At 37.5% G+C, this 17081-nt stretch overlaps 1 protein-coding gene across 5 annotated transcripts in view; it reads right to left on the bottom strand.

The window, feature by feature from the left end:
- SLC2A9 (solute carrier family 2 member 9) overlaps positions 1 to 17081 on the bottom strand; it is a 153994-nt gene that overhangs the window by 80679 nt on the left and 56234 nt on the right. For all 5 annotated transcript variants that reach the window (XR_005599482.1, XM_039541736.1, XM_039541738.1 and 2 more), the window contains exon 8: positions 8968 to 9078. Coding sequence is in view for 4 of the 5 variants with exons in the window: in XM_039541736.1 (XP_039397670.1) it covers positions 8968 to 9078 (111 nt within the window). In the remaining variant the exon portion in view is untranslated. The remainder of the gene's footprint in view (positions 1 to 8967; positions 9079 to 17081) is intronic.

Raw genomic sequence — 17081 nt, 5'->3', positions numbered from 1 at the left:
TAAAGCACAATGGAAACTGGTGCAAAATAAGACACAAGACAATTAAAAACTAGCTTCAGTTTTTCTATACCTTTTTTTCTTGAAAGCATTTAAAAATACTTCTCCTGCCATATGTCAATCCTGAGATGTATTTTTATTTTCAAGTTAAATAAATGTCATGCTACTGTAGTTAGCATGGGGGAGAGGGATAGCTCAGTGGTTTGAGCATTGGCCTGCTAAACCCAGTGTTGTGAGTTCACTCCTTGAGGAGGCCACTTAGGGATCTGGGGCAAGAATTGGTCCTGCTAGTGAAGGCAGGGGGCTGGACTCAATGACCTTTCGAGGTCCCTTCCAGTTCTAGGAGATTGGTATATCTCCAATTATTAGTTTCAGTTGTGGACTGTGCTTGGGTGAAGTCATGTCTAGAGTTCAAGTTATTTCATTCATTTTACTTTCATCTTTGTATTGTTCTAGTTATTTTAAGTAATAAGATGAAGAGGTTTTTATTATTTTAAATAGCAAAAGAAACTGGTTTGGGCATTGCCTAAGGATTTAAATTTTTTATATAAATAAAATAGGAATATAATGACATAGAAATGACAAGTTACAATTTCATGCTATGTTTTAAACTTTTGTCCCCTTCTGAATCTAATAAGCAATAGCCACTCTAAAATTTGAACGTTATAAAAACTTCTGATGGTTTCTGTGTCTGAGACTTGAATATAGAAAGTGCTGAACAATTCTGTGAGATGTTGTCAGCCCTCAATTACCAGTAAAGAGCCAGTTTTGAAAACATTTATGCACATGGATAACCTTGTTCTGGTAGGACATTTGTTTATGGTTATGAGAGATGAGACACATGTTGAATAGAGCTGGATGAAGATTGCACTTTCTACAAGTTGTTGGTGATTGGATGCTTTGCAATGCATTTGACATAACTGGATTTCTTAATTTTAATATATGAGTTGGTGGTGGTTGTGCATGAGAAACCTTCTCTGTTACACAACATTGTGGTTTTGTTCTGTAATAGAGAAAGGGTATGAATGTCACTGTGACACAAAGGAAACTAGGGGTATGAGCAAAGGTTTCATACAAGGAGCAATCTGAGAAACAGCCAAGATTAGGTTGAAATTTATGGCTGTTACATGAATAATAAAGCAAACCCCAGGAAGGGGGAAAAGTTTGGACCATTTTGTGTATGTGTGTGTGTGTATGCACATACCCACACCGTTACAAGCAGATTGGGAGTGCCACCAAATCCTTCCATCTTGTATACAAGTTTAATATTCTCTTACCTACAAAATCATTTGACGCTTTCCTAATATTGATTGATTTTCAGTAGGGGAAAAAAAAAAAACAATGGAAAGGAAGCAAAACACAACTACACCAAAGCATTCTTTTCACAGTCTGGTTTATGGTTTACCATGTTTTTTCACACTACGTATTTGTTATTATTTCTATTTATAGTATGGTAATACTTCCTGAATTTCCCATTCCCCTTGTCTTATTGACCCCAATGCTCCACTGAAATTAAATAGAAAGCTAAAGAAGAAAAGGTCTCAACAAATAAATAAAAATAAAGTCATATATGTTATTGAGCTTGTTATGAGTTATTACATGTTTCACTGGTAAAGAATACTATAATTAAGATAACATACAGACTTCGATGATAAGCCCCTCTTTTGAGGGATGATAACTAGCTCAAAAGTTGTTAATTAGCAAAACCCACTTAGATGTTTTTGAGTTACTCTGTGTGAAAAATATTTCTACCAGTTTTAAAGTATTTATGGTTCTGCATTCACCATTTATCTATATTAGGAACATTTCTCAAACCAGTAAAAACTGGTAGAAATCTTTTTGTACCTTAAACCACTGTATATGGCATAAAAGGAAATTCTACATGTGTCCACCTGTGATTGCAGAAAAAGTGCAAAGGCTTTCTACTATACTGGATTGTGCTACCTGCCAAATAGTACAAAATATAGCACTTCGCTGTGAGATAAGCACACATACTGGAAGGAGGAGTTCTGGTGGTTCCTGTGATTAACATAACTGAAGTTCTTGACTTCTGTGCAATTAATACTGCAACCTTAAAATTCCACTGATGTAACTTTTTTCAGGTAGCAATACAACTTCATATATCACCAGTCAATAAGGGAACTATGTTCTGTATCAACAGATCACACACAACTACCTTCTGACTGACAACTCCTTTGAATAAATAAAGAGTTAAAAAAACAACTGCCAATCACTTCCACTTGAGTCAACTGCAGAGACTGGCGTTAACATAATGAAATCAGAGCATATTCAAAAATTCTGACCATGTTTATGTGGTGAAATTGATTATATAAGGAAGTGGAATTGCTAACAGGTCCCAATTCTGTAGTTCTTATGGTAGGTTCCTGAATACTTCATTTCAAATTTTCCCCAACCCCCAAGTTTTATTAAGAAAACTCTCAATTATACTCTCCTAATATCTTAAGACCTGCTATTAAATACGCTCCACTACTTTTCAATAATAAAATGATTATTTATATTCCTTTTTTCTCCTGACATGCTTCTGACTGATACTGTCCTGAATAAGAGCTTCTCTTTAGATTCAGACTCATGTGATTAATGTGACTTGCCAGTTCTGTGCTATTTCCATCTTAAGCAGTAGGATTAAGTAGATAATCAAATCTACATCACTCTCATGTCTATTCATCATTCAGGGTACGGTCACTTGTGTCCAAGAAAAGAGTAATAGACAAACCAGAGAGGTGGATGTATAGTTTTACTTATAGCTCCTTTATTCACAGCACAGTCATTTCTCCTACAGCATGAACCATCCTGTTGCAAAAAGAAACAAAGAATCACGCTGCTTTTATTTAGGTACCTAAATATGGATTTAGACGGTTAGCCTGAGGCACCCAGTTTGGGCACATCACACTTTAATAAATATATGCCCTGCTTGGCTCTTGCATCAGATTGGGTGGGTATGTTCTTATGCCCTCAAATGACAACTTGTTGAACATTTCCTTCATTCAGCACTCTACGGGGGCTGTCAGCAACTGATGGCATTAGTCTATTGGTTGTCTGATCAGTCAAAAGATCCTCAGCAGAGGAACACCTCCTGAAGGAGGTCCATTGGATTCCCCTTGTTGGATATCTTTTAAGCATGCTGAAGTCCCCATCTGTTTCAGTTGGTCTATCTCTGACTTTCTAACCCTGTATACAAGAGCTATTTGTAAGGGTAAATGGAGCATGATTCAAGGAACTGGAACAAGACTCTGGAGACCTGAATTCTATTCCTTGCTTTCATATTGACTGACCGTATGACCTGGGGGAAGTTGTTTAACCTCTCTTTGCCCAGTTTCACCATCTGAGAAACTGGAATAATGCTGCTTCTCTCCTGTGAGATCTGCAGATGAAAAACACTGCATAAGAGCTAAGTATTATTATATTACTCACTCCTCTCATCCCATTAACCCATGGTTTTGGCAAGTAACCCCTTTTGGTGCTGAGGTGGCTGGAGGAAATGCTGGGTTTTGCCTTGTACCAGATTACTTTCTTAGGTTCTGTCTACACTGCACACCTTACAATGGTGTGACTGTGCTGCTGCAGCTGCACCATTGTAAGGTGTGCTGTGTGGTCGCACTTTACCGCCAGGAAAGAGCTCTCCCGGCAACAAAATAAAACCACCTCCAGCGAGAAGCGGTAGCTTTGTTGCCAGGAGCACACTCTTACCAATGAAGCACTGTCCACACCAGCACTTTTTGCTGCTAAAACTTTTGTTATTCAGGGGGGTGTTTTTTCATACCCCTGAGCGACAAAAGTTTTAGCGACGAAAGTGCCAGTGTAGACATAGCCTTAGTTAAACTAGAATTTGAAATGATTGGTTCTTTGTGGTAGATTTCAGTGCTTGGCACTTTGGTTTTTAATGAATAATGTTTGGATGCTTCGTGATAGGTGACCTATATATGGACTGAATAATAAACGAATATGCCTCTCAAGAATTTTTCACATCATCTGAGAAATAGTAAATATTTCTTTAAAACATATACATTATCAATATTCATTTGTAGTAATATCCAAGCACAGTATGTCATGTCTTGGGTTTCAACTTAGCATTCAAGTTTACGAGGCATGATCTGAGACACTATACTGCACAGCACTGAAGCATGCTAAGTTCAAACACAAGAAGCAGGAGGGCAGCAAATGTGGCAAGGCAAAGAATGAACCACTGGGACACTCCAGAGAAATAAAACAAAGTTGCAGCAGTTGTATTTCCAACTCTCATTATCAAAAGAGAAAAAAAGACTGGTCTTCTGAGCCTTAATGGTGGTGTTGGTGCATAGACACAACACAAGCCACCACTGCCAGCCAACACCACCATCAGACGTCTCTCTTGTCCCCTTTGCCAGAAGGCCATTACATCATCACTCCAATATTAGTTGTTTATAAATACTGGTTTATAAAAAGTGATGTAACGGTCCAGATTACCCTTATTCACACTGAATAGTATCTTAAGCCAGAAATAGTCACATTGACCTCAATATACATGTGGATTAAGGTACTACTCAGGGTGCGTTAGGTGATCAGAATTTGGCCCTACATTATTGAGTCCAGATTCCCCGTGTAGTAAAAGACAACCACTATATACACGTACACATAGAAGAATGTCTAATGCTCTGGGACGGTAGCTATTTTCCACTACTATAGCATTGCTAGATTTTACATTTGTATGTGGTGTGATACTAGTCTAAGTATCTTTCAGCTCACAAATTTGCTTCATAAGGATCACAGACAGTTACACTGAAAACTGCAAAATGAGGATGAGCTCATGAATACAGATTAATTAGTGAATCATTCTTTGTGACCAGAAGAATACAGTGCTTTACGCACTGAATAAATCATTGAGTATTCTTTGGCTACCACTTACCACACATATTTGGGAGAGCTTTCATAGTATTAAGCGAAACACATTAAGTGTTTAATCATCTAAAAAACACATGCTATTGAAATGTTATGCGGTCTAAACAAATTAGCATGGCAGCCAATTTAGAAAAGCAAATGTCTGCTTGCACGGGCAATTATTTATAGCTGGATATATTTATAGATGATGTTCTGCATAAACATTGCTTTTGGATAAAATTAACACTGTTTTTTGTTTCATGGTTAATTTTATTAAGGGGAGAATGCTGTTTTAAAAGGCTGTAAATCTTTTCACAAGCACTCTATGGGGAAAAAAGCAATAGAGAACATTTTGTAGGGAACTGCTGTAAATTTTTAAAAAGCGGTAATACTGGCAAATGATATTTTTTCATTACAGTCTGTATTTATTAGTAAATAATAATAATTGTAAAAGAGCTACTTAGATTTTACAGTATCTTTCATTCCAAAGGATTCCAAAGTGCTTCACAAACAAACTAAATTCAGCAGGACCATTCATGTAAATGAAGTTACTAATGTGAGCATGCATTGCACAACTGGATCTTTGAATTGCTAGATAATTAATAGTTCATCAAGTGAAGACTCCCTACCCGACTGAAAATGTACGGGACATTTAGATAGGGAGAACATGGCAACCAGAGTTTGTATGCGACCTGAAGCTTTGGGTATCACCCCTGCTACTTTATTAAAAGTACCATGGGATAATTAATGAGCACACATGGCTAAAACCACTGTTTTTCTACATCTCTTAATAAAAAAAAAAAAAAGTAACTTCAGCAGCATGGTCCTCTATAGCACTGAACTAGGACACTGGTTCAGCAACGGCTTAAAATGAAGAGTGTCTTCTACTATACTGAATCACTGAGACCACTTCCTGCAGTATTTAAATTTCCTTTGGTCTTTCATTCAAATACTGACCCAGCATGTGCCCCCTGAACTGGTGGGATCATAAGTGCTGGAGCACAAAGTGGTATGGCTGTAGATGTTTCATGAATCACACTAGACAGGAGCTTCAATCTGGGCATGCGCCTGGGAACAGTGGTATTTGCAGCAATATTTGCATTTCAATTTTCAAGTTCTTGTTTGTTTATGTCACCATTGGGATTTCTACTCTATAGAAAGAGTGACAGGGATATAATTAAAGCTTGCTAGTAGCAAGCAAGCAAATAGATTAATGTAATGGCTATGTATTAATGACATACTATTTGTAAAGTGCTTTGGAGAGATTGTGCTATAAAGGGGTAAATTAATATTATAATTAAGGCTACGATTTTGTCCCAGAGGTCGCGGAAGTCATGAAATCTGTGACTTACAAAGATCTCCATGACTTCAGCCCTGCGGTTGGGAGCTGCAGGGTCCTGCCGCTTCCCGCAGCAGCAGAGAGCTGTGAGATACTCCCGCCGCCTGAGACAGCGGGCCCCCAAGCTGCTAGCTCCTAGCCACCCACAGCTGCCCAGTCCCTGCCCATTTTATCATGGATATTTTTTAGCAAAAGTCAGGAACAGGTCATGGGCTTCTGTGAATTTTTCTTTATTGCCCATGACCTGTCCGCGACTTTTACTAAAATATCCATGACAAAATATTAGCCTTAATTATAATTATTGTATGTTTGTTTTTCCTCAAGGATCACATCAACTAGTGTTACTGGGCTATTATTCCCAGAAGATAAGTTAAAGGGACACTTTCTATCTGAATTTTCTGTTACTATATTAAGGTCATATTGTGAATTGAATGTTTTTTAAATTCTTTATCAAAAATATATATTATGGTTTTTCTTCTCTCCTGTCTGTTGGGTAGACTCAAAGCACTACTACCAAACGCTCTGCTGTCTTTGTACACAACAGCGTGCTGCCTGTATAACATACTGCCTAATTGCATCATGGACCCTCTAATGGCTAGGCCACAAAGATGATAAAAGTCTACCCTTGCTATCTCAACAATGGTGGTAATTCATTAGCTCACTTGGTAGGGACTTGTGCATTGGTCCTAGGGTCTATTCCTGATGATGACCTGGTTTCAGTTTCAGCTTTGTTGCTACTTGTAAACACCCTACTGCAGATTCCTTGGGAAGAGTGTTCTTATGAACTGACACCCAGACCAATGCAGGAGAGCAATGCAGTTTGCCATTAACAAAACACTGAAATTGACCATACATAAAATACTGGCAAATGCACAAACAAACTAGGAGAAAAAGAAAGGAAAAGAAAAACATACCCCCTTCAATCTCTTCAAACTATATTAGTCTTAGGAGTTACTTGTAACAAGAGAAGGTATAACATTTTCAAATGGCAATGTAAAATTCAAGTTGGAACAGGAACAATAAAATGTGCCTGAGGATTCTTGAAATAAAATTAAGGCTATAAAGCAATGTTTCAGTGTATCTGAAAAGAGCATGTTTGAAGAGTTAGAGATTTCCATACATCGGTATTTCCAGAGGCGCAGCAAGCAGACTGAATATAAAAGAAGGGAATTAAAAATAACCTTGTGGGCATGAGAAACTTACTGAAAAAAATCACAGATACTGGGAACTAACTTAGACATATCCATTTCCTGTTAGATATAACAATATATTCTGAACATGCACTTCAAATTGACAGTATGCAACCCACTGAAAAGACAACAAACCCTATTTATACAATGGCTTTTATGCCATGGAACCTTCTCCATGTAATTTTCAGTGCCAGAAAACAAAAATCAGCATCCTCCCCATATAAAAATATCTGCCAAATCACTTTTCTGTATTTATCTTACAGAAATATTAAAATAATGTCCCATTTATTTAAAAGTGTGACTATGTATCTAAACTGAGATCGTCACAAATCGAAAAATAGATGTGTGGAAAGGTACAAAGATCAGGAGAAGGCCTTTGTGACATTTAAGCTCTCCTTATGTCCCATACAATATGAAAATAATGTTGATAGCTTGGTTTAGTATAACATTTAATAGGCCACAATGCACTTGTTATCCTACTAGAATGGATTTTTTTCCAAGATTGTTTCTCTGACATTTAAAAATGTTTTAAATCCCAACGTGATTTTGCAATATTGATGGTATTAGAATATATGCAGATAAAGCTTTAATTAAGAAGTATGAAATTTATCTATGTAGTCAATCTGTTGGTCTGTAATGTCGCATTCCAAAAACATTTAAAATTTTAAATTATAATAGTGCAAACAAAAATACGCTTGGACTAACAGTGAACAGTTTATTCAACTACTGAAAGTACTTTCAGTTTTATTTTGTCACAATAGCGTATCATGTTGTCTAATCAAGTTTGCTATGGGAGGGGGGGCGGAGGGGAAAACTGCATGTGGCTACTATTTCTCCATCAAAAGCTTTATGGGGATTTTTAGCATTTGAATTCAATATACATTCACGGCACATTATAGATTCTGGTGCTAAAGAGCTTTGTATTTGCTACCACTGAAGGGGCCAGAAGTGAGATCATGGAACTCTGGATCCTCCACATCATCATCACTGTGGTTGTTTTGCTTATCTTTCCCATCACTGTTTAAAATGACAGGCTGGTGTACAAACAAACATTTGAATGTACACCATGAAAGGTGAAAAATTTTGCTTGATACTCATTAATCACTATGAAATAATTGTCATAGCACCACTTTTTGATGGCTAATGAAAGAAGTTACAGTTTCTGAAATCCAAAATGACTTACCTTTTTTACCCAGACCAACTCTGAGTTGGGATCTTGAGGATGAACTTTTTCACGCTCTTCTTTCTGCTCATTTACATGAGCAGTCTCGCAGCTCACTATCTGGATTAACTGGCATACTAAAGCAGTTGCTATGCACTTTAAATGTCATTCTGGGATTTATACGCCCTACACAGTCATGGAAAGTAGGTCTAGAATTGGACTCAACTATGATATTTTCAAGATGTTGAACTTAATCATCAATATACGGTTGCTGATAAAGTATTTGAACATGAATAAAGAAATAATAAATCAGTAACATTTATTTATTTCAACATTAAATAAGTAATGTTAAGGGGGTTATTTATCATCAAATGTACACATCTCCAATTTATCATTCAACTTACGGAAGAAACAGCAGACAAAATCTCAACAGTGCTGGTGCTCAAGGTAACATACGGGATCAGTTTATGACTTATCCCAGCTTCACTGAAGATGCTGTTTGTGTAGTACCAGATCTATATTAAAAAAAACAAAATAAATGCTTCATTAGGTGTCATGGTTTGAAAAAAGGACTTTAGCATTTAATTCAAATATATAAATAGAAGACTTAAAAAAAGCCAAATAATATTGCATGACGAGCTGCCTGAGAGTGTTAAAGTAACTATAAATCTTAAATTGGGGCACATGATGGATGTATAATTTTTTTCTTTCTTCACTCACAAATCAAGAACTTTGAGCAAAAAACAGATAAAACCTAAAAGGCAAATTATAAAGGCTGAAATATAATATTGGGTCTAATCCTGTACTTCTTTTTAGGCCTTGTGGAGTCACCTGTAATATTTACACCTGCGCATAATAGACTGAAAAGGGGGAGTAAAATACAACCAAGTCAGAAAACTAGTATCTTCCACCCACTCGGCACAAGTGCAAATGGCTACACAGTACAGAATACCTAGGGCCCAACCCAGCAAGGTACTGATGTGATGGCTGCCATCTTGGCCAATACATTGCACGCTGAACTGGGGGACCCCCATAGCTAAAAGCCTGAGCTACTACAGCTTGAGATAAAGAGCCTGGCCCCTCTAGTTTGGGGCTGTATCAACTCATCTCCCCTATGGATTGGAACAGAGCGGGACTTTAACACATATTCACCAGTGGGTTACACTGAGTGCCCACAACTGTTAGTCAATCAAGGGCATTCAGTATCTTGATGAATATGGCCCTTGGCAAGTAAATGATAGCACAGAAAAGTGGCACATTCTAAAACCTCTACAGGCCAATAGATCTTTGGGAAGGGCTGGATGAAGCTGATTTGTATTTTCTACAGTTAATAAGGACTGCTTTCTACCTAGACTGCTGTACACCACGTCATGTGCTTGCACTTTAAAATAACGTGTCTGGCCAATACTAAAGCATCAGCTACTGTTCAGAGAAGTGAGAACTGTAAACTGTGTAACACTTGTTTGAAATCTGAGATTCTTGGACAGAAGGAAAAGGGACAAAGAAAATCAGATGCCAAAACATGCGATGTGATTAGCAGTTCTACTGTAAATCAGAAACAATTGGCAAACAGAGAGAGGGGATATCTTTGATTACCAGAGAAAAATAACTGATTGCTAGAATGATGTGAAGTCTCTAAAATAAAGCCTGTCACCTGCCATATTGAAAATGAAAGCCATACACAACATCTTGGCACTAAAAAAACAAAATGTTGTCCGCTCAGGTACACTGAATTTGTGTTAGTATTTTTTCCATATACTGCACATGTATAAAACCGAGAGGTTAGACAGTGCTAAAGAAAAAGTTTAGTGGAGAATGTAACTGTTCTGATTGCAAGAAGGAACCCACTGCTTTGCCCGCATTTTATACATATGCTACATCTGATCAAACACCACCTAAAGAGCTTTATAAAAAAGCAATTAAAAAAACTAAGTTATTCCTCTGAACCACTGTTTGTCCCAGACTGAAGGAGAATCCAATACAAGCTGTGTGAAATGAATAAAAAGAGGGACAAAAGTTAAAAGGAACTAGGTCTATTTATAACATCTCAGAATCTGTCTCAAGAATGTTATGCCCATAGCTGGCATAACTTCCACCAGAATAGCAAGAGCAACAACACAGAAGAACAGTATATCACTGTGCTGGCAGTAATTTGTACATGTGAAATATGTATAAATGGCTACATTGAAGTTAAATGGACACAAATCAGATTTATAATATTCAAAAACCAGTTGGAGAACACTTCAATCTCCCTGGCCACTCAATTACAGACCTAAAAATTGCAATATTACAACCAAAAAACTTCAGAAACAGACTCCAACGAGAGACTGCCGAATTGGAATTAATTTGCAAATTGGACACCATTAAATTAGGCTTGAATAAAGACTGGGAGTGGATGGGCCAAACTAAAACTATTTCCCCATGCTTATTCCCCCCCACCCCTTACAGTTCCTCACATCTTCTTGTCAATTGCTGGAAATGAGCCATTTTCATTACCACTACAAACAGTTCTTTTTCTCTCCTGCTGATAATAGCTCACCTTAACTGATCACTCTCCTTATAGTGTGTATGGTAACAACCCATTGTTTCATGTTCTCTGTGTGTGTATACATATCTTCCTACTGTATTTTCCATTGCATGCATCTGATGAAGTGGGCTGTAGCCCACGAAAGCTTATGCTCAATAAATTTGTTAGTCTCTAAGGTGCCACAGGGACTCCTGTTCTTTTTGCAGATACAGACTAATATGGCTGCTACTCTGAAACTGTACATTGAAGTTGTTTATCGAATCTCTGAGAGTGCTTTGGACCTACTAAGCCAATGAAAGGAAACAAACCCAAAAATCTTCTCTCAACTCCCTTTTTAAAAATTGTTACCTTGCACGCTGTGTAATCCCATGGCATTCAATAGGGGAAAGAAGGTAGCACATAATTTGACTCATATTTAAACACAAAGCAGAGAATTCATATTTTTCATTTTGCTCTTAAAGTTCATGCTACAATATTTAAGTGTTGTGAAAAAAATATGCAAGAAAATTGAAATCTTGAGATTTAGGGATTTCACATTTTACTTCAATTTTGCAAAATGGGTCTGAATTCAAGAAAAAATAATCTATGGAATTGCAAGGTTTTCCCATCAACAATATCAAAAGTGTATAGATGTTGAAACACAAAAAAGGAAGCAAGAAAGGTTTCAGATGCCACTTGAACAGGGACTTCTAAATCTCAAAAATACTTGTGAACCAAAACACTGATCTCAATATATTTTGGATTGGGTCAACTGAAATGTTTAATTTTGATAATTGAGAAACATTGTTTCAATTTTGAATTAGCTAAATTTGAAAATGAAGTTGTTTTGAACCAGAAAACCAAAAATTTTTATTATGAAAAAGTCAAAAATGAAACATTTTGACAGTTGTAAAAAAATTTTTGAGCTGGAAAATTTGTTGAAACCAAGCCTTGTTTCGTGAACAGTTTCAGTGTTAAAGAACTGGCATTTTTTAACAAAAAAATCATTTAGTCAAAAAATTCCCAACCAACTTTATTGAGAACAAGCATTTCTGATCATCTCCCATAGAAATACCACATTCATGCAATTAACTATAACATGGAGCCTACGCCCTTGAGGGATCCTGGGCATGCTGCATGGCCCAGTTATTTTCTTGGGCATCTGGGGAGTGGGTGGATTGAGGTAGATGAGGCAGATGGAGAGGAGGTTTATTTGGAGGGAGAGCTTTAATATTGGGCATGTGCTTTATCGTCTTGATCACATGCCCTTGCATTTTATAAAAAGTGCACAGAGTTCTGGGGCTTGATTCTGAAAAGTGCTGCACACTCTGGCCCTGACCCCCTCAAGCACCTGAGTAATCCCATGGAAATCAATGGGACTTAAAGTACAGGTTTAAATGCTTTGTTGGATGAGCAATATGAATGGCATGTAACTGATGCAGTTGCAAGCATAACTCTTCTCAATGCCTTTGCAGGACCTCAAACAATAGCTCTAAGAGGTGTGACCTGACCCATTCGTCTCAATAGAAACTCAGATGCCCAATGATAAGGGGCTGACATGTAAAAGTATTAGCTACTTCACTGTCCAGCAAAGCATGTAAGAAAGGAGAGGAATGATCATATCATGAAGACAACCTACTGTGATTGACAGCTTGTTTTGGTGCTTGGGAGAGACAGACAATCCTCCACTCCAAACAAGAAGATGCCAGCAGAGAATCACAGCCCCTTCAAAGGGAAGCTAAGCTTTAAAAGCCCATATGAGCTTCACTGAGGGGAAGCCAAGCCTGATAAGTCCACCAAAGAACATGGGTCTTAATGGATCCTAGCGAGGAAGGTGTCTGAACCCAAGCAGCCCAGAGAGTGACACACCACATTCTGATTTAGTGCCTTGTGTGGGTGGAGCTTGGAAGAGTATTACCAGCTTTTTCTCCCAATTCTGACCCGTGGACAATATGATTCTATTAAAAAATGGTTCAGCTCAACTAGACATGGCAGAAACAAAGAGCAAAAGGAACATTCACGTCCCTGAGCAATTCAGACACTAAGGAATAACTATTTGAGAGAAGAATAACCAATGCCAATGATTTATTTTAGTAATCTGGATAAAATGTTCCAGCATCTTTGACAATAAACATAATTTACAGAATAAAGTTACTCTGCCCTCTGTTAAACTATCTTGTTGATTCTCCATCAGAAACTTTTATCCCTCAAAATTCTATCTTAAGCTTGCACATGGTGTATGTTAAGCAGTCGGAAATGAATTATATTAAATAGGAAGCAAGAGAGAAAAGGAACAGATCAAATTCACTAGTGATGAGAAATTATATTCACTTAATTTAGTTTTATGTGTATGTTAAGGCTGAGATACTTTATTATTAATTTATATTTTGAAGTTAGTTCTTGTCCATGGTATATAGATTGATCATATATAACTTTTTATTGAACCAGTAGAAACTAATACAGCTTTCTTTTGAATATTGTGATCGATTGTTTAATGTTTCACCATAATTACATCTAGTAGTATGATCATCAATGTCTCCATTATAGTTTCTGGTGTATCTAGAAAATAATGTACTTGCTGGAATTAAATGGTGAGAATTTTTATTACAAGATAAAGCCTTAGAAGGGAATAATTGCTAGATATACTCCTCAAGATACCAGCTGGACAATTACAGAAGGCAGCCACTTGGTAATTTCCCCTGGGAATGATCTGAAGCTCTTGGATAAATGTGGAAGGATCAGTCCAATCTTTTTTTCTGTGACAACCATCTGGGCAAGACATATGGCAAGCCCTGCCTGGCTAGTAGGCCACCACAGGCCAACTGGATCTTAGAGTTTAATATTATGAAGGATTTTCATATTGGAAATTACTCTCAGATGAAATCAGACAAAATGTTAATCCACTTAAAATATTGTGTCTGTGTGAGAATGGATTTATTGAGATATGGTGAGGGTGGGTGCCTGCATGCACACAGTCTTATTTTCCTGCCAAAAGGACAGTAGCATCTTTCTCTTTCAGTCCCATTGTCCCAAATGGGGGCCTGATCCAAAATCCACTGAAATCAATTGGAGTTATTTGCACGGGCTTCAGCAGGGTTTGGATCAGGACCAATCCGAGAAAAAAGTATACACTATGCAAGACATCATATACTTGCACCATTCTACTTTTAGATCCTATAAAGGAGGAGAACCTGCTCGCTCTTTGTGCCCTTCTATAGTATGAATAATCTATATATTCCAGTAGACATTAAAATGGCAATTTCCACTAGATACCGAGATTCCAACATATGCCTAGGTGTGAGGACACTTTCTGTGATCCAAGAGATTTTTTTGAAATGCTTAGCATTCCCCAAACTAAGTCTCTGATTATGTTTTCAAGATTGTAGTGGTTGTTTATACTGGTGAAGAATTAAAAACTAAGGAATGCACATGTACAAGAAGTAAGGTCCTGATTTAGCAAAGTATTTAAGCATGTTCCTAACTTTAAGTAATCAATGGAAGTATTCATCCCCTTAAATTTAGGACTGTGCTTACATATCTTGCTGAATTCAGTATTAAATAAAGAATTCAGGGAGAGATATTTCCCACAAAGAGTAATGAACATACTGGATAAGTTACTGTGAAATATGATTGACGCAAATAGTGTAATTAAGTTAAAAAAACTCTCCGGACAAAATTTTGTTGTTGAACACATGCATGATTTCCATTTACCTCAATGGGAATCCAGTAAATATACCAGCGAGCTGAATGTGGCTATAATTTGATTTTTCAGGAAAAGAGTAGGGAGAGTTATAAAATGTACATCAACCAAAGAGCAACAGGCTTGTCCGAGTACCTTACCCTCTTTTCAGAATGTCTTAAGTTCTTAGTGGCATAACAAAGCAAGTGAAACAGTGATTCAGTATGTACTTTAGCCAATTTCTGTTACACAGCACCTTTCTTGCAGGCATCTCAGAAGGTTTTACAATAATAATAATTTAACTAGAAAATCAGTTTCAAATTGTAATTCAAAACTCAATTTGTGTAACAAATTTTACATAACTGGCAGAATTATATGGGAAAAAACAAAGCAAAAAATGAGATAAAAATACCCAATTCCTAGGACTATAGGGCACTGCCAATTGATACTTTTATATAGAGCTTGATTTCAAAATGTACCTGCCTAAAATAAATGTTGCATTAGTTTTGGAACATATACAATAGTTTTAAAAAAATTACACCCCACCAGGAAAGAGATGGTGTTTTGCTTTTAAAGCATGTCATTTTTCATTGGAGCTGGGCAATTTTGGTCTTTCAGATATGCCAAAAGTCACAAATTTCTCCTTATATCCCTGAAAATATATCTATGTTTTTTTAAAGCAATGCAAACACATAACTCTAGTAGTCTGTGTTACTTACTGTGGATGTCATTTATTTCACTTATAAGTTGAGTTGATAAATTGTAACAAAGAATGGGTGACAAGATAATTCCATTTCATTTCATCTCAAAATATCCACAAGGAACAAAAAAACCCTGTCATTAGTACTGAAATCTTGCAGTTAGAAGAAAACAATACCTACTGTGCTAGGTTTTTTCTAGTGACCCCTAAATATTGAAGAAAATCTTTTAGACTTCTTACTCGTATGTGCTGAAAAGTTTTTCCATTACCTGGGTTACATTTCCAGTTCATTATTCTGCAGTATGATTTTAGACAAATCACTTTAGGTAACATTTTCAAAAGCACCTAAGTGACTTTTAAGGTATGTCTACACTGCAGCAAGGAGTGAGCCTCCCAGCCCGGGTAGACAGACTTGCGCTACGAAGCTAAATATAACAACGTTGATGTTGCAGCACTAAGGGAGGCTTAGACAAGCCATTTATGCACAAGCCCATCCTGCCCCTTGAATCTTAGCTCAGGTGGCTATCCTGAGCCTACGCCAGGGCTGCAAAAGCCACACTGTTTTATTTTGCATCCTAGCATGAGCCCCACTAATATGAGTCTGTCTATCTGGGCAGGTGCCTTGTTCCCAGTTGCAGTGTAGCCACGCCCTTAAGGGCTAACTTTTGCAAACTGGGACTTTATGGTCCTAAGAGTGTGCATCTCATTGAAAATCAAGGGGACATAGGCCTCTAAATGCATAAGTCGCTTGTGAAAATGTTACCCACAAGAGACCCCAATTAGAGCTGGGCAAAACCTGATTTTTCAGTTGACTGGCAGTTAAAAAAAAATTGGGTCGGGTTCAACCAAATCCAAAAATTGTGAACGGGAATGACTGTGAACTGCCACTATGAAAGACAATGAATAGTCATGGCGGGGAGGGGAGGGAGTGGAGAAAGAGTGAGAGAAAGAAAACTGCACACACACAAGCACAGTGTTTAGGGTATGCACCTTGGCTGTGGGAGACCCAAGTTCAAGTCTCTGTTCCAATGGCTATTTAATTATTTATTCAAAACAGCTCCAATCACAAAGACAGAGAGCCCAACAGTAAAATACCCCATAGCCTGGTGGTTAGGGGCCCCCTCCTGCAATGTAAGAGACCCAAGGTCAAGCCCTTGCTCTACATCAGCAGAGGGGGGAACTGAACCCGTATCTCCCATCTACTAAATGAGCGCTCTAACCAATAGGCTAAAGGTTACAGGGAGGCTGCCAACGATACCTATTTTTCAGGTGAATTCACGTCAAATTCACTAATAGTTTTGCGAAGACCAAAACTGCATTTTTTTCAGTAAAATGTACAAAAACAGTTTGCTAGCTCTAACCCCGTTGTCAGTTGGGGCTTTGAAATGCTACTGCAACACAAATAATGAATAACAGTCATAAGAACAAAAGAACGGCCATACTGGGTAAGACTAAAGGTCCATCTAGTCCAGTATCCTGTCTACCGACAGTGGCCAATACCAGGTACGCGAGAGGGAATGAACAGAACAGGTAATCACCAAGTGATCTATCCCCTGTCACCCATTCCCAGCTTCTGGCCAGCTGAGGTTAGGAACACCATCATGAAGAATAGCAGAGAAATGAAAAATTATGA

The sequence above is a fragment of the Mauremys reevesii genome, linkage group 5 (assembly GCF_016161935.1).
Source record: "Mauremys reevesii isolate NIE-2019 linkage group 5, ASM1616193v1, whole genome shotgun sequence".
Lineage (NCBI taxonomy): Eukaryota > Metazoa > Chordata > Testudines > Geoemydidae > Mauremys > Mauremys reevesii.
This window is presented reverse-complemented; position numbering and strand designations above follow the sequence as displayed.